The sequence below is a fragment of the Olea europaea genome, chromosome 20 (genome assembly GCF_002742605.1).
Source record: "Olea europaea var. sylvestris chromosome 20, O_europaea_v1, whole genome shotgun sequence".
Classification (NCBI taxonomy): Eukaryota; Viridiplantae; Streptophyta; class Magnoliopsida; order Lamiales; family Oleaceae; genus Olea; species Olea europaea.
In genome coordinates, this window is record NC_036256.1 from 19,373,552 (window position 1) to 19,391,844 (window position 18,293).

The window sequence follows — 18,293 nt, forward strand, 5'->3', positions numbered from 1 at the left end:
AGGAAAACTAGTTGGTCAATTCCTAAGGGGGTACAGTATTGGACCAATACCAATACACCATCTCCATGGTGTCCACCTCTTCTTGCACTTCCAATTAGTCGAACTTGCAACATGTATTCTATACTAGTTGGCACGCAGGCCTAAAAGAAATCGGATTCGCAGGCCCATAACAATAATAATAATAACGGACTCGCAGGTCCAATATTTAATAAGGAGCTCGCAGGCCCACAACAACAATAAGAAGTAAATCAACCATTCAACACATCCATATATTCGAGTCCATAATTATCCACAAACATTCATCACATAAATGTTTCCTATGTATAATATCTAATATTATATGCAATGTCTCATAAATCTAGCAATTATAGTCGTCAAAATTAAATCAAAATTTTGGGATCGAGATAATTAAACAATTAATTAATCGTATTAATTAATTAATTTAATTGATGGGCCAATTTAATTAAAATCTAATTTTAACTAAATATCGAATTAGAGTCCAACTCTAAATCCATAACTATTGGGTGAAGTAATTTAGTCAAAATCGAATTTTAATTAATTATTAAATTAGAGTCATAATCTAAGTACTAATTTGCATAGGGAAGTGGTGCTAATTCAAAACAAAATAAAACTCTAATATAATATTAGAGTCCAACTCTAATAAAATTGAATTAATATTTTAATTTAGGACAAAATTCCCAAACATAATAAAATTCAATTAAGGGTCAAACTAAATATTTAAGTTAAAATATAATTTTAAAAAAAATATAAAAGTCGTCAAATTTTTTTAAATAAATTTTTAATTTTGGGTCAAAATTAAGGTATGGGTCAAACCCAATTTAAAACTCATTTTTAAAATAATTCAAAATTCAAAATCAAAATCCTTTTTGAAAATGAGAGACATTTTGCATATCAAATTGTGAGGAATAGGACACCCAAAGGGTCCTATTTATAGACCATGAAGGGGTGTGGACGAAATGGTTGAGGCCAAACCATGCACCCTTTCCAAACAATGCACCACCTTTATGAAAAGGTGTCTATTCACTGATTTTCGTCCTTTTTCGTAATTTCTCATTCATCCGATATTGGTTTTCGAAATGCCAAATATACCCTTCAATACATGCAGAGAAATCAAAATTCTCTTTCGGGGGCGTTGCCCCCGACCCCCCACGAGGGGCGCTGCCCTCTCGACCCTCGCGACCTGACCGGGCAGGTCGATCCCCGTTTGTGCGCCCCGAAGCGGCGAAGTGGCAAACAATTTTGCTTAAACGGATTGAGTCGAGCTTTTGAGTATTTGGTCGAAGTTGATACGAAGTCACTTTAATCGATTTTCAATTCTCGATTTATTTAACCAATATCCAACAGCAACATATTCAAAGCACTGAGCATATGTTTACAGTGGAGGTGTGCTTCCATCTGGCTGTGCAGGATCAACAGTTGTGGATCTTATGAAGCTAGGGAAGTACAAGATCACAAGACCCGGGAGGTAAACATCTAATTTCTTGATGTTAAAGTTGCATGTATGTTTCTCACAGAAATCTTGCCTATACGTAGAAAGTTCCATCGAAACATTAAGCATCTCGATACAAGAATTTTGTACTTCATAATACTCTAGGTGAGCACTGTTCAGTATTAAATACAAAAAAGAAGTTAAAATATTGTCGAGAATAGTTGAATATTGCGTGCTAAACATGCAAAATAGATTTACAAGAACTATACTTAAAATCTTTGTGGTGTCACTAGATACGTGATTAACTTATTTAGCAGTGGGCTTCTTTTGTGTTGGCAGTGCGTAGGAGAAGATGGTCGAAATCCTTGGAAACATGCACTGGTTGAAGACTCCAGTCCAGTTCCCCTTAACAAGGCACCTGAATTCGTGATTGTACCGGAGAATTTTTATTTTAGCTTATTAAAGTCTGCTGCTATAAATATCGGTATGCTCTGCATTGTGTGCCTTGTAACATAGATAAACAAATAGTCCATTACTCCAGTAAAACGGCGATTTTACTACTTTTTATACATGCTACCATCCCAACAAAGCTACAAGGAAAAAGAATGGCTTCCTGTCTGCATGTATGGCAAGAATTGATGGAGTTTTTGGAGGTTCGAAATTGAAATTTTCTCTTTAAATAAGTAATAATGCCCTTTGTAGATTCAATATATTCTTGTTTTCTTCAGCTTGATTCAAACTGTTCTTTTCAGTTTTGATTAAAGTATTGGTATTAGTTTTACGAAGTTGACATTCCTCGGAATTAAACCATATATGGATATATTTATGTATCTTTGACTGAGGATGATAAAATATGGCAAAAGCTATACTAAGAATTGGCTTCGACATCTGACTCGTAGCACTTGCATATTCGTTTTGATTCTGTGTCCACGTTATGGCACATCAACATCGAATGAAGGAGTTTGAAGCGACATGAGGTAAAAGCAAAGGTAAAAGCGATTACACCGCATATGAAAGAAAAGTAGGACTATACCTGTATCTAGCAAATAGTTAGAAAAAGAAACAAAATGGCTTAAGATGTCGTCGAAATTTTATATTTAAGCAGTGTTTTAAAAAACGTAAAATGTGGTTAGGCGTGTAGGTCAAGCTTTACTAGCCAAGACAAGGCTTAGGTATGAGAAAATATTACTTATTGTTATTATTATTATTTTAAATATTTAATTATTCTAAAAATTATTTAATAATTAAAATAATACATTCTCTAATTTATAAAATACAATATTTACTTAATAATTTATAAAATTAGTCAATTATACGATTTTCAAGTTTTCGAAATACAAAAGTTAAATTATTTTTCATAGTTTCCAACTTTCAACTAGGCAAATCTTATTTAATAGATCTATAGGAATTTCAAACATATTTTTGAAGTTTTCAACAAAACGATAAGTTTCAAAATAATAATTACATAACATAGATAGTACCGTAATTTAAATCTTATAAAAAAATTTATTGGATAAAGTCATTTTTGACTTTTTTGTACAAATAAAGTCATTTAAAAACCTGAAACTAAAATCAAATTAAGAGCCTTTAAAAAAAAAAAAAAAGGGAGGTTAACAAGCTAAAGTCAAATAAAAGGTCTTTTAAAAAATGGGGAAAAAATAGTAAGTGCGCAATATGCGGTCAACTGCTATTGATCGTTTCATTTGAACTTACTGCTAAGAGAAAACGCTTTGCCTTCATATAATCTAGCGCACTTTTTAGAACATTATATTTAAGAGCTTGCGACCTGCTCACACAGAGCGCGTGCTAAAGATATACCTTATAAGCATATGTTCACAAGGTACTCCAAAACACAGTTCCACTCAGTCAACTAATATTCAATACGTAAGTAATTGATCACCACGTATAAAGACGTCTTTTCAATAAGAATGAAATGTTTTTCTTGAAGATTTTTGTTATGACGTTTTGGTGAATACTCAAGGATTAGTGCTCGATAGACATACGCAAGCACATAACCACTCCTAGTGGTAATAATAGACTTGGGGAAAAGATTTATTTGGACAAAATAATTTAGAATTCTCTAAATGTTAATCAGTAGACTTCGGAATAAGATGCATTTGTACAAATGAATCTAATAATTTAGAATTCTCCGAGAAGTGATTATTGACAAGAAATTTGTGAGTTCTTATTTTAATCTTTAACAAGGTATTCATCCATGTCAAGATGGCTAAAATGATTTCATCTCATTCAGCCAAAGAACTCGACAATTTTTAGGTACAAGTGCTGTTGGGCTGGGCTCAACAATGATGGGCCCATCTGCACATGTTCCACGAGGAGAATAAACAAATATTTCAATGGCTGCTTCACTATCATTTTTCTTTTATTAACAAGATTAAAATTATGTTACACGTTTGTTTATTGACTTAATCTTATCCGTGCATCCATACATTTTATTGAACTAACTTTTCACGAGAAATATCTTAACTAATATAAAAATTTTCTTCATCGATATTGATAATTTAATGTAGTGCTTGTTTGGTATGAATTTTGATGATTGATTTTTTTTACTGTTAGAGATAAAGTGAATCTTATCTGTGAGAGAAGAATTCAAAAACGACGGCTGAAATGGTAAAATAACGATCAAAAAAATGATTTTAATTGGCTTAAAATCTGTACCAAACAAACATTTAATTCAGACACGACTCTATTAATCCATTTCACACTTAAATATCTTACAAGCTTTTCGAGTACTCACTCATACATTCCTCCTTTCATTTGGAACGATTAATGATTTAGTACTTGATAATTGAGGCATCTTACATACATGCTTGCGACTTAAATAAGAGATTAATACTTGATCAATCCTTTAACGTGTGATTAAATAGATCTCTTTAGAACATCCATTCCAAGGTCTATAACAAAGATTCTCTTCTATCGTTTTTTTCCCTTTTTATTTATAATTGATCTAAAAGTACGTGCACGTATTACAAGATTGGTTTGAGGGTCTTTTCTATTCTATTGAAATAATGCTATTTAGTCTCGCTGGAATTGCAACTCCAATTTAGATGACATTAATAATCATATAATTTTATTATTATTTAATGTCACATTAACGTCATTTAAACTGGAGTTGCAATTCCAGTTGACTAAATAGCATTCCTCATTCTATTGATATCGTGAGAAAACTTCTTCTTGCAAAAATCATGATTGTGCCTAAATTTCATGATTTTTCAACAATCTTATATTCGATGATCATTGCTTATAAATTCAATAAAATCCTTATGTAATTGAGATACGTAAATATTTTTTTGTCATTTTGTTCGATTAGTCGTATCTACTATTACAAAATTAAATACAATTCTCCTACGCAAGCTTTAAAAAAAAAATAATAATAAAATAATTTAAGAGGTCAACCTCTTAGCATTGGGGAAAACTAATCGTAGTGTGTCGCGCATGTGCCCCTCGTGGCGCCAAAACAAATGCCCAGCCTAAGTGAAGTGTGTTGCATGATATTTAATTTCTTCATATTTGCAATTCAGTCCCTACAGTTTTAATACTGTTTCTTTCATTGTCCTATTTTTTAAACCATTTTGAATTGACTTTTCTTTCTTTGAAAATTGTAGCTATAATATTTGACTTAATAACCATATTTATATTGATCTGTTTTTCAAATGTAATGACTAAAGTTTTTTAAATTATGAATAATTTTGGACATTTTGAAGGGCTTCAATTAAATAGTAATAGAAAATGATGACTTGATATATAATACAATTTTAAATAAGATATCCAATTCGATATTAGTGTAACTTGATAACATAATTTTTTTTATAAACAACATAGGATACAAGTCATTGAAACTAATTGAAATATTTTGACTAACAAATAATTAAATTTGATTCAACCAAAAACGTTTGAATTGGTTCTAGTAACAAACTAACGTAGTATTGAAGTAAAACTTGAAACTATGATTTTATGTTTGAATTATTAACTATCAACCGCATAAGCAAAATGATAAGTTGTCCTAATAAATTGAGTTCTAAATCAATTAACTTCAAATTTAGTATCGTAAACAAGTGAAAAACTGAGGAAAAAAGTCTTCATGAATATAAATAGCCATAATTTTAAAAAAAATTGAAGTTATCATATTGTATGATCATTTTCGATAAATTCAAACTCGTAACTTATTTAGTGAAGCATCTAGCCTTAACTATAAAAATTTAAAGTAGTAAAAATTGTATTTAACATTGTTCAATTTCTTGAATGTGTAGTATTTGTGTTGAAAAAGTAAAATACATACTCCTCTTCTTCTTCTTTTTCTTTTTTCCCCCCTTTTTCTCCTTTTTAATTTAAACTTTTTAGGTAGGTCACTCGATATGATATTACAAGTTTCGTTATTACATTTTATGAAGTTTGATATGTGTGATGACTTGATGTGGTATAAGAGAAAATAAGTTTAGGCTAAGTCGGACTCTCTTTGTAACTTATTTATGAGTAATTTATGCGAGTTAAATCTTTAACCAAACAATAATTTCCAAAACAAACTATACATAGTTGGGTAGTATCTATAAATAATTTAAATTATAAATAAATATAAATTAGCAATGAATCTCAACATATGCTAATAAAAGGGATTTGAGCGTTTATAAATAATTTATAAACATGAGTGAAACCTTTATTTAGGTTGTTGGTTCGAACGCGAATTAAAATACAAATAAAGGACCAAAAATCAAATTATGCCAAAAATGTAGGGGCATTCAGATAAGCATTTGGTATCCGAAAACTGAAGCAATATATAGCCGATATTATATTAAAACGAAAGATGCTGGAGAAGGAGAATTTGTCAGCTTATCACTTCCAGTAGTATTCACCAAATTTATATAATTTTCGGTTCTTCAATTTTTCTGAAATCATTCAGAAAAGCCTTCTCAAACGCCATCCACGACCAGTTTTATCCTCTTCCTCTCTCGATTCTCCGCTCAAAATTATTGCAACTGCTTTGTAATTGCATTCCAGGCTCGGGAACTGTAAGTGCAGTAGCTGACTTAAGCTTGTTTACATATAAGTCAAATTTTGTTGTGAATTCTAAGAACTGGAAAAATCCCAAAAATTAGAAGTGGGTTTTTTATTTTCTTGGTTTCGTTTTCAATGTTTATGATTTTCGAAGTAGTTTACTGTAGACTGGAATGATATGTTCTTGGGCACTGAGGGTTGACTTTTTTTCTATTTTCCGATACGATCAATTCGAGTGGCAACCAATTGATAATGTTTGTGTTTATTTAGACATGATTTGTTCCTGGTTTTTCTTCAGTCGAAGAGGTTATTCTGTTGAAAGATTTTTTTGTATCTAATTTTTTTTCCTGAGTTAATAAACATGGATAACATTTCATTTTTGTGGTTTATGAATTTGAAGGGTTGGGTTCGGTGTTGAAAATGGCATCTGGGGCTATTCCATCTTCATTTACAGGCCTAAAGAACGGGGATCATCATGGTCTGCGATTTGCAAAAAGTCCAGAGTTTGTTAAAGTTTCTAACTTGCAGAGAGTTAAATTCCGTCGAGCCAAGGTTAACATGATCAGAAATTCACAAAATCCTGGTTCAGAAACAGCTGAGTTGGAGCCTGCTTCAGAGGGAAGTCCACTATTAGGTATTCTTGGTGATGTTAAATATTCTGTGCTGCTGATGCTAGGAATTTTCATTAATGTCTATAAGCACATATTTAGAGAGTTGAAGTCCAGAGGTCCTGAGTTTTATCATGTTGCTGAAATAAATAGACAAGACAAAAGAAAATTAGAGAGAACGGCTTACATGGTTTTTCCTCATCTTCCGTGATAAAAAAACTGAAGCCGAATGGAAACTATATAATATTAACGGTCCATCATTTTCCTTATCCTTTAAATCTGATGAATCTGATGCAAATAATTTTCAATGTAGTTCCTAGACAGAAGTACTGCGAATCCATACACAAAACTATCAGGAGGAAAACCCGCACAGTGATGGTTGGAAATGTGGCCCTTGGTAGTGAGCATCGCATTAGAATTCAAACAATGACCACGACAGATACAAAGGATGTTTCTGCAACAGTCGAGCAGGTTCTACTAGTTCATTTGGTTTTCATTGTCTCTTATTTGCGCTATTATTTCAATGCAGCTAAAAACGAGGGTTACCTGTCTAGTTTTTCATGATATATTTACTGATTCATTTGGATTGTATGTGAATCAGATGTTAGTTTCTTGTGGGTGTATCACGTTGTGGGATAAATACTCTCTTTATTTTGTCTTTGATGGGATGATTGTGGTTTCCACGACCAATAATAATTTTTGTGGAATTCGAGTAAATGAAATTTAGGCAATTTGATTGAATATCTAATAATCAAAAAGATTTTTAACACATGACCTGCATTTCTTGTAACCTTCTCTTTCTCCATTGATGTCTTCATGCTGCTATACATGGTTATTCAGAATATAGGTATTACACTAATAACCATAACTGACTCTGCCATTCTTCTCCTTGTTAATTTACAAAGCCTAGTCTCTCCAGCAATAGTTCCTGAGCACTTTGTGTTGTCCTCAAGAAACTTGTTAATATTGAACTAACATAACTTCAGATGATATGAATTCTGACACTAAATTGTATAATAATTTTTTTTTCCCTTTTTCAACTACTGCATTAAGATCTTCCTATAGTCAAAGCAACAAGTGCTTGGCCACAAAATTTATCAGAAATGTAAAAATCAGAAGTATAAATATTTCTCATGTGATTACACTAGGAGTGTATTTTATTTTCTGGATAGTATTTTCAATCCTGTCCTCATGTAGATTCTTATATTTGTAGGTAATGAGAATAGCTGATCAAGGAGCAGATATTGTTAGAATAACAGTGCAGGGAAAGAAAGAAGCAGATGCATGTTTTGAAATTAAAAATTCCCTTGTTCAGAAGAAGTATGTGATTAGATTGAGTTTCATTGACATTTAGATCTATCAGTAAAAACACAAGGTACTTACTCATTCTGTGATCATGCAGTTATAACATCCCTCTGGTAGCTGACATTCATTTCGCACCTCCTATTGCATTGCGAGTTTCTGAATGCTTTGATAAAATTCGCGTGAACCCCGGAAATTTTGGTACTTAATTCACCACCATGTTTTTCTCTTATTTTTTTTTTGGGAAAATGATATGGTTTATTAATTTTAATCTGTTGGTTGCTTTCAGCTGACAGAAGAGCTCAGTTCGAGAAGCTAGAGTATGATGAAGATGATTATCAGAAAGAACTTGAGCATATTGAGCAGGTTAAGACCACAGAATAGCTTATTCCCAGCAGAAAGATGAGATCAGTTGTTAGCTTGCTTCCAAGATGTTTTAAATTCTCTTCAGACATGCATGTACTTGTTTTTCTTTGCTCTGTGGACAGTTCTTCTTTCTTTAATCTTATTCCACTCCACAGTTTACTTGTGCAGTGGGGGAAAAAAAAAGAATAACATTAGAGTTTTATGTTCTTCAGTAACAAAAGTAAAGGTGAAAGACAATCAAATTCTTCGATGACAATATTTCCTGTCTCCTATCATTTTTTGATCCCTCTCTAGATCCCTTGATATCCATGTCCACATGCTATGTCTTCCTGAAATGATACTATCGCAGATATTGGTCGTTCAATAGAACTGTAGTGGTAAACATGCTTCAATTTGTTGCATATTCTATACTTGAAGCTAGATGTAGAAATGTGCTTCCATTATTATTATTATTATTATTATTATTATTATTATTATTATTATTATTATTATTATCCTGTGAGGAAATGTGTAATGATCCACTTGACCTCCCGCTCTGCATGAGTAGGCGTATACAATCTATGATAATGAAGAAAAGAAATATTACTTTTAGTAAGCTTTTCAGATCATCAATGATGACCTTAATTCAGTGTTTTTAGGAATGCAGAGAAGTGAGATAATGTATGATTGTTTCCTATGGTTGCTTTTGATTAATGAATCCCCTCAGGAGAAATGCAACATGTAGTTTCCTCCACTATAATATTTGCAATGGTTGGATCTATACATTTTCAAAATTAAGGGATCTGAGTCTTTGTGGCATCTTATGTATTTTTGTTTCTAAATATCTAGGTTTTTACTCCACTAGTTGAGAAATGCAAAAAATACGGGCGGGCAATGCGCATTGGGACAAATCATGGTAGCCTTTCAGATCGTATAATGAGCTATTATGGGGACTCCCCCAGGGGAATGGTGAGCAACTATTTGGAAAGCTTGATGCGGAGTTCCATATTTTTGTCTTATGCATGCTGATTTGAGTGATTTCATGTCCATTTTATCTTGGAACAGGTTGAATCTGCATTTGAGTATGCTAGGATCTGTAGGAAACTGGACTTCCACAATTTCGTTTTCTCAATGAAAGCAAGCAACCCTGTTATCATGGTCCAGGCATACCGTCTTCTTGTAGCTGAAATGAACGTTCTAGGATGGGATTACCCATTACACTTGGGAGTAACTGAAGCTGGTGAGGGTGAAGATGGACGTATGAAATCTGCAATAGGCATTGGGACACTTCTTATGGTATGTCCTTTCTCGCTAAATGTAACTTCCCATTTAGCATGCGAATATATGCCCTCGCTTGGGCTCCATTAATTCCAAAATACATTTTCCCCCTCTTGTTTTCAACCACATATTCTCTAATAAAATAATATTACACGAAAGCCAAAAAATTTCCTTCTTTTTAACCATATACTCTTCAAAAAATCACTGTTAGAAAGTCCCTGAGAGGGCTTAGTTGATCCATGATTTATGTTTCATCTTTCGTTTTCATTGGACCCTGAAATGATACATTGGAAGAATCCGTTGGGTCTTCCAATATCAATAGGTTGATTGTTTCGCTCAAAAATGTTGTATTTTTTGGTACATCATTATGGATTGGGTTAGTCTTTTTGGTGGAATCCTGCATAACCTCAAATGTTATCAGTTCCAGTATGTAGACCAAATAATACAATGCAAGCAAAAGTTCTAAGATTCATGGAGATATAGAACAGCATATAAGTTATCATGCTTGCATGTCCATCATTTGAGTCTCCAACAATTATTCCAATAATTACATATCCGATTTGACCTATGGACGAATATGCAAGCATATGTTTCATGCTTGTTTGAGTAATAGCAATGATATTTCTCAATATCATGCTAAGAATAGCTAGGATTTCCAGAAGAAGAAGAAGAATTTTTTGGGAATCCTACAAGATCCGTTCGTTCCTTTTTCTTTGATAGATGGTCAGAACTTCATCTGGGTTTGAATCCTTCCAAAAAACTAATTATAAGGGAGCTCAAACAGGGGCTATATTTTGTGGCTATATTCTTTTTATTTTAATTGTCACTCTATTACATCACTTCCGTTAGCCCAATTTCCGAATAAATATTACTGAGATTGTCACGATACACATGGTGCTGTGGTATGCATACTGTGAGACTCAAAGATATTTGTCAATTATGCAGGATGGTTTGGGGGATACTATCAGAGTTTCTCTTACTGAAGCACCTGAAGAGGAGATAGATCCCTGTAGAAGATTGGCTAATCTTGGTATGAGAGCAGCTGAGCTTCAGCAAGGAGTGGTATGGCTGCAACATAAACTGGTTGTTGGGTTCTTTAAAAACTTGTAATCTTGACATGGTAAAACTTATCATTTTATTCTCACTGGCATTTATCAGGAACCATTTGAAGAGAAGAACAGACGCTACTTTGATTTTCAACGTAGAACTGGTCAATTGCCAGTGCAAAAGGAGGTCAGACTATGGATCTTTCTAAAGTTGGTGATTTTGACCATTTTAATGATTTTAAAGGACCTTCAGAACTGATATTTTTTGCGACTTGTCCTGAAAACAGGGTGAAGAGGTTGACTACAGAGGCGTCCTTCATCGTGATGGTTCTGTTCTCATGTCTGTTTCCCTGGATCAGTTGAAGGTCACACATGAGGATTGTCTTGCTATGGCTGTTTAATTTTGTCTATTAAGTTAAAAGCATATAATTCATTGCTTGTTCTTCTTTTTCCTTTTTTGCCATTCAGATTATAACTTTGGAACCTTGTTTCCCTTTTCTCCTCTTAGGCTCCTGAACTCCTATACAAGTCTCTAGCAGCGAAACTAGTCATTGGAATGCCATTTAAGGTACAATGTCACACCATTTGTGGCAGGAAATGCAACAGCCGATTTCATCTATCAGAGAAGCTTGTTAACAAAGTCTGCTACTGTTGCAGGATCTGGCTACTGTGGACTCAATCTTATTAAGGGAGCTTCCACCATCAGATGATAAAGATGCTGTAAGCCTTTACATGTTTATCATAAAACATCAGTTGAAAGTGTCCACGTTATGTTCTCTGTGTTAACTTCTGATTTACCCTCAAAAAATTAAGACACTAAGACTTCTGAGTTCCATTGCATACTTCTCCCAATGTTTAATATGGTGTGAGAATAACTTAATTGTATTTACTGTACCATGACCAGCGACTAGCTCTCCAACGGTTGATAGATGTTAGTATGGGGGTTATAACTCCCTTGTCAGAGCAGTTGACCAAGCCAATGCCCTACGCCATGGTCTTAGTAACTCTCAAGGAATTGTCAAGTGGTGCTCACAAGCTTCTTCCAGAAGGTGTTACGTTTGTTATAATATTTGGAAGTATACTAAATCCATTACATTCTGCATATGTCAATAATAATGCTAGTAATCTTCTTTCAGGTACACGTTTGGTGGTTTCTGTGCGTGGCGATGAAACCCAAGAAGAGTTGGAAATTCTGAAGAGTGTCGATGCGACAATGATTCTTCACAATTTACCGTATGCAGAAAAGAAAACTAGTAGAGTTCATGCAGCAAGAAGGTATGACATCTCTTCAGTCAAAAGCATTTACCTTGATTGTTCTTTTTGGCATGTTAGAATGTCTATAAATTTGACATTGGCATCATTATATGTCTGTTCACATACATTACAAATTTTCCATGCTTCACACACTAGCTTTCGTATAAAAGTCATCATGCTGGTGGGCAGTTCGATTTCCATCTGTGAAGTTGCATGAGATGTCTGCCTTATTTGTAGCTAGTTAATGGCTTCGTATTCCGGGGCAGAGTTAGGATCAAAGGGTTGTGGGGGAAAATTTCACAACATTTTAATTGTGGGGGCAAAATTGAAAATTATAAGGAACTTTTTGAAAATCTTGTGCAAAATCTTAAAAAATCTTAGTTTAAGTTCTTGGAATTGAAATTTAGTCTGGGGGCAACTGACCCCACTGCTTCCACACTAGATCCGCCCATGTTCATATTCAAACTTAAGTGCTCATTCTTATCCCCAGTATACAGATATTGCATATCTCCACATTTATAGGACTGAATTTTATTAAGATGCTGGAAATGAATAGTATCTCAAAAGTTTTATTTTCTCATACAATCCGGTTTTCGAACCTCGCTAATTAATATAATGGATCATTGACCGAAAAATCTAAGATGCTTCTTGTTGACGATAAAATCCACTTGGAAAACTCCAGTTTAAAGCTGAACTTAAAACCCAACGAAGTTTGTGAAATAGGCATGGATGAGGGAGCTCGGCCACTGGAAGTAAAGAGTGACCAATTCAAGTTCGGTGCTTAAGCAGGTTATGTAGCTACAAACCTGAAATAAGAATCCAGTAGAGTTTTAGTAGATGATAATAGTTGTATACTGAAGGGAATGACCTTTTCAGGTGTCATTATCCTGGGTTTAATAAATGTATTGCTACTATCGTTGTGGTGCTGGCTCCAGACACATATTTATAACATAGAGTAGTTGCTTAGCATAATCATGCTCACTATAATGCAATAGCGACTTGCAAAAGCCAAATTTCTGCATATTGCAGCTTACTGATATGTAAGAATTTCATGTTTTTCTCTGACATGATAACTACGTTCATGTATATTTTTATCCGTCTTGATGATTGCAGGCTTTTTGAGTATCTCGCTGAGAATTCCTTGGACTTTCCCGTCATTCATCATATGGAGTTCCCTAACCAAATTCACAGGTAAAATCAGAACCACAATCAGTTTGCTTGGGTGAGATGAACTTTTAACTCATATGTTTCTGCTTACTGGCAGGGATGATTTAGTCATTAGTGCTGGGACTAGTGCAGGAGGCCTCCTGGTCGATGGGCTTGGAGATGGTATACTATTGGAAGCCCCAGATCAAGACTTCGAGTTCCTTAGAAATACATCTTTCAATTTGCTACAGGGTTGTAGAATGCGAAATACCAAGACGGTAAGAGAATTTGTATTGATGAAGAAAAAAATTAATCTAATAAGAGACTCCTGACTGACTTAATCTGCAACGATGCTAATTTCAGGAGTATGTCTCATGCCCATCTTGTGGAAGGACTTTATTTGACCTTCAAGAGATCAGTGCACAAATAAGAGAGAAGACATCCCACTTGCCTGGTGTTTCGGTGATTACAAAATCTCTACGCCATTTGTGTTGCACACTTAAACAATACAATAATCCAAATTTTAGCTTATTTTTTTTCGTCAGCAGTATAATTCATTAGTGATACTACTTTTACTTTAAGATGGCCAAATGTGTGACCTTTTCATGTATTCTTTTCCTATGCAGATCGCAATCATGGGTTGCATTGTGAACGGCCCAGGAGAAATGGCTGATGCAGATTTTGGGTATGTTGGTGGTGCTCCTGGAAAGATCGACCTTTATGTCGGCAAGGTAAATATGCCGTGTATTCTTTTTTGATAAAGATCCACCTTTATGTCTTTAGTTTGAAATATTGAGAGAGTATTGATGCCAGAAAGTGGTAGCATTTGAAGATTTAAGAGTATACATGCCAGAAAGATTTGGAAAAAAGTTAAAAAATATAGTGTGTGAAAAAGAAATCTAGTTTGAAATTTCCTAGTATTAGGTTTTCTACATCAAATATGTCCATCTATAGGGGTGGAGTCAGCACCTGGCGAGCCACTACAACTGCTTGTGTTGGCTTTGCCGGAATTTTTTTTAATTATATTGGGTGGCCAATCGAGTGGTTGTCCGTGCTCACTTGGTTCCACCTGTACTCACTTGGATTCCTGGATCTGTTCCTGTCCATCCGTGATTTGAGAAACCCTTACACATGCAATGCATACACGAACCAATTAAGTTGTCAATTACTTGTAGCTCTTTCATTTGCTTGATCCACGAGTTTCGAACTAATTCTCTATTTTTCGGGTCAATATATGGCTACTTGTATTGGTTCTGACTGACACGTGTTGGCTAATTTTATGGAAATCAGACTGTGGTGAAAAGAGGCATAGCTATGGAGCATGCAACAGATGCCCTGATCCAGCTTATTAAAGATCATGACCGTTGGGTGGATCCTCCCACAGAAGAGTAAGAACATGCAGTTTCGGAAGAAATAAGGTAGCAATATATATTAATGTTGCGTTAGAAGAGTTGCCTGAAGCTTAAAATGAATACTATTTAGTGTATCAAATTCTGCAGTATAAATACAGTCTATTCTGTAGATCTATTACATATTTACATGAATCGTCTTATATTTGCTATTGTCGAATGAAATGAATATTATGGTCGGGACATCGATTCGTGTGTGGAAGTGTGATATGGCTTGGTCGGCATCTGGGAGGCCCGGAGAAACCGAAAAAATTGCTAACGTGGCATCTAGCCTAGTTGGCATCCACGTGGCCAGTCTTCGTGGAACAGTGACGTAACATGTTATATAGTTCAAGAAAAACACATAAGCTGATCTTAACCTACGAATCTCGAGTTTTTAAAAATTTTTGTTTCGGTACAAATTGTACAATTATTTTAATTAAGTTACTCGAGAAAATGAAGAAATGGAAACCCATTTATATATATTTGATTTGACTAAGACTAGGAGTAGATGACTAGATGTTGTTAAGCAATCGCAAACTAGTACTATGTATGTGAGGGTGCGTTGTAATTAAATTAATTACCAATCAAGAATTTTATCAAATTAAAATGTTTTAAATTCAATCTAGTTACAAATGTTGGAGAAATTTGACAAAATTGTCTTTATTTTTGAAAGGAAAAACTTTTAATTGAAAATATTTAAATTCAATAGTTATCCTATGAAACACTTTCAATTTGAGAATTATGTTTCTTTCCTTTGGTTTTACCTTTTCGTTTTGATACTATTTCGTTCATTTCATAAAACATTATCACTTCTCGTTCAAGATTTGCAATTTTTTTATTATTATTTTTTAATGATCACGTCTAAAAGTTATATATATGATTTTTTAAGTTTCATTTAATCATAAATTTTATAGAATGTCAAAAGTCAACAAACATTTTGTTTCTAATATATACAATTCTTTAAAGAAGGTCAGATTTACAGATTAGAAGGTTAGGCGTGTCAGTTACTTTGTGATGGCGATCAGGGTCGAATCTGTGATTATCAGCGCCTGAGACGAAATCTGTAAATTAGGCCCCTAGCGAAAACAACTTAAATGCAAAATTTAACGATGTATTATGTGATCAATTGATAACTTAAAAAACTAACATTAAAACAACAACCAAATATATTACCTATTTACCCAAAATTTCCACATTGTTAAATTCTAAAACAACAACCAAATTGTTGAATTTGAAACACATAAAAATTTATTTTTACTATACAAAGAACTTGTACAACTAATTTTTGACACACGCACCTTACTAAAATAATTTCACTCTAAGCAAGCGCCTCAATCTTTAATTATATCATTTCTCTAAATACTCTTACAATAATGCACTGCCCGTCTGCCTCTCTGTGTCTTTCTTTCTGACTATTCTTCCTGCTTTCTTACTTTCTCTCTCACTAATCTCTTTCTTTCTGCCCACTATCTTCACACTTTTAGGCATACACATATATTTTGTTTTTCACTTCTTTCATCTACTTAAACTCAAAATGGAGACGTTGTACACATGCATATATATATGGCGAGCTATTGTTAGTGGAAGATTTCTCTACACAATTCCAGCAAATCGGTGTAGGTGGACACAAATAATTCTTACCAATTTGGATTATTCTAGACTTCTTCTAGATTATGAAGCAATTTTGGAGACATAGGTTGCTGTAGGCCTTGCAGAATCCATAATTGAAGGTAATCTGAAACTTTCTTCCTAAGTCGGTGTTGTATCTCCATGCAAGAGGAGAGGTGGCGAGCTGGAGTCTGTGGGGAAAGGCAAATGATTTCTCCTTCAGATTTTTCATGTAATTGCACCAAAAAAAAAAAAAAAAAAAAAAAAAGGGAAAAAAAGGCACTTTTTACGACAAGAAGATGCTTGAAGGTGGAGGCAAATGCAAAAAGTTTGGAAAATGTGGGAACTACGAATATTGGGAAATTTTTTTTTATAGAATTCACCTTCAGCGTGGGATTCCATTTTTTTGGCCACAAAAGGAGTATGTTCTTGGAAGTTTTGTGGAGAATGGGTTTGTTTATAGACAATCCTTTGTCATATAAGGTGTTGACCTCGAGAATTGGACCTTCCACGTGGCCGGAGATATTTACGAGGAAGGAGGCACCACATCTTAGCTTTTAAAGAATAGTTATGACTCATATTGAATTCATTTGTAAGTCAGACTTGGACTGCATGTGGTTTAAGGACTATATGTTGTGTCATGCCAGCCCACAGTTCTAGTGATATGTTACATAAGCAATTAGAGCCCTGTTATTCAAACAGAGGCCAGGACACGAGCTAAGGTGGCCACCTCAGCACCTGTCACAAGGATCTGTCAAAAGCCCCCGTTTGAGTAGCATAAATCAAGCGATTATTATCATCCTACAATCAATACATTTGTAATAAAAGTCCTGACCAAATCTTACTACATCCACGTGTGAAATTGTAAACTGCTTTTAGTTAAAAAAAAAATAAAAAATAATAATAATAAATAAATAAAAAAAAATATATATAAAGCGAGAAAATAATAAAAGATTTTAAGAAAAGTATATGAAGAGCTAAATATAAAGAGTAGTGATGGGCGTGGATCAAGTTGAGTCAATTTTGGACCAATCCGAAATTGAAACCAACTTATTCGGTTGGGGAGAAATCTAACCAAAAATCAATCTAATCCATATTTGAAGCTGAAGTGATTTAAGCCATTGGTTCAAATTCAATGAATATCAGTAGACGGCAATGTTTAAAATGTGATGCTTTAATCCATTACGTACTAAATTCAGAATCTAAATTGAGAAAATGAACTAATTTTGATTCATAAAGAACTTTGCTTGACTGCATTTATGATTATATCAAACGTTTGATTATTAGGAAGAAAACAGATTTCTTGAATCTTGATGATTCTCTTCAAATTATAGAGCAACAATCATTGGAGACGAACAAGAGAGGGGCGAAGCAACGGCAACAAGCGGAATAATGAGGGCTAGTAGAACAAGACATGTACAAGGCAACTAATTTTTAGGCAATTAGATTATGAGAGTTGAAAAACGATAAATATCACAATAGTCGTCGATTGGAGATAAGAGACAAAGTGCAATTAAGACCCCGTTTGGAAAAAAATGGGAGTCAAACGGGAGCTAAATTTTTTTGAAAGTCAAAACTTTGAACTTTATTTGATTTAAATTTTTTTATTAATAACGAATGAGTTGTCTATTTGGGTTGGTTGCTTAACCCATGAACCATATCGACCCAATAATTATCAAATTGGAAGCTACCAGAACCAAACCTCCTAACAATCCCATACCGACCGGAATTGAGTTGTCAAGTTGGTCTATTTAGCTGGTAGTTTGCCCATTCCTAATAAACAGTTTATTGAAGTACACCTAGGGGATGAAATAATCGGGTTCAGTACACATACACAGAGAGAAAAATAACTGTT

At 33.9% G+C, this 18,293-nt stretch overlaps 2 protein-coding genes across 2 annotated transcripts in view; one reads left to right on the forward strand and one right to left on the reverse strand.

Annotated features, from left to right (window-relative positions):
• Window positions 1–6,249: 6,249 nt before the first annotated feature.
• LOC111369931 (4-hydroxy-3-methylbut-2-en-1-yl diphosphate synthase (ferredoxin), chloroplastic-like) lies at window positions 6,250–14,995 on the forward strand. Its single transcript, XM_022991664.1, has 20 exons — window positions 6,250–6,474; window positions 6,861–7,094; window positions 7,382–7,539; window positions 8,282–8,388; window positions 8,471–8,571; window positions 8,660–8,736; window positions 9,565–9,684; window positions 9,781–10,011; window positions 10,939–11,055; window positions 11,152–11,226; window positions 11,327–11,404; window positions 11,548–11,607; window positions 11,697–11,759; window positions 11,944–12,088; window positions 12,176–12,314; window positions 13,407–13,484; window positions 13,558–13,717; window positions 13,803–13,901; window positions 14,066–14,170; window positions 14,730–14,995. The coding sequence occupies exons 2-20, from the start codon at window positions 6,881–6,883 to the stop codon at window positions 14,829–14,831; spliced, it is 2,229 nt and encodes a 742-aa protein (XP_022847432.1). The 5' UTR covers window positions 6,250–6,474; window positions 6,861–6,880; the 3' UTR covers window positions 14,832–14,995.
• A 3,069-nt stretch (window positions 14,996–18,064) lies between these two features.
• Window positions 18,065–18,293, reverse strand: part of LOC111369163 (proline-rich receptor-like protein kinase PERK12) — a 4,303-nt gene continuing 4,074 nt past the window's right edge. The window contains exon 3 of the mRNA XM_022990642.1: window positions 18,065–18,143. Coding sequence (XP_022846410.1) covers window positions 18,065–18,143 — 79 coding nt within the window. The remainder of the gene's footprint in view (window positions 18,144–18,293) is intronic.

Bases quoted from the DNA above. Each gene is read 5' to 3' on its own strand.
- LOC111369931 (XM_022991664.1), top strand. From the start codon at position 6,881: ATGGCATCTGGGGCTATTCCATCTTCATTTACAGGCCTAAAGAACGGG. The intron at 12,089-12,175 runs GTGTTACGTTTG...ATCTTCTTTCAG, and splicing joins TCACAAGCTTCTTCCAGAAG to GTACACGTTTGGTGGTTTCT. The intron at 13,485-13,557 runs GTAAAATCAGAA...GCTTACTGGCAG, and splicing joins TTCCCTAACCAAATTCACAG to GGATGATTTAGTCATTAGTG.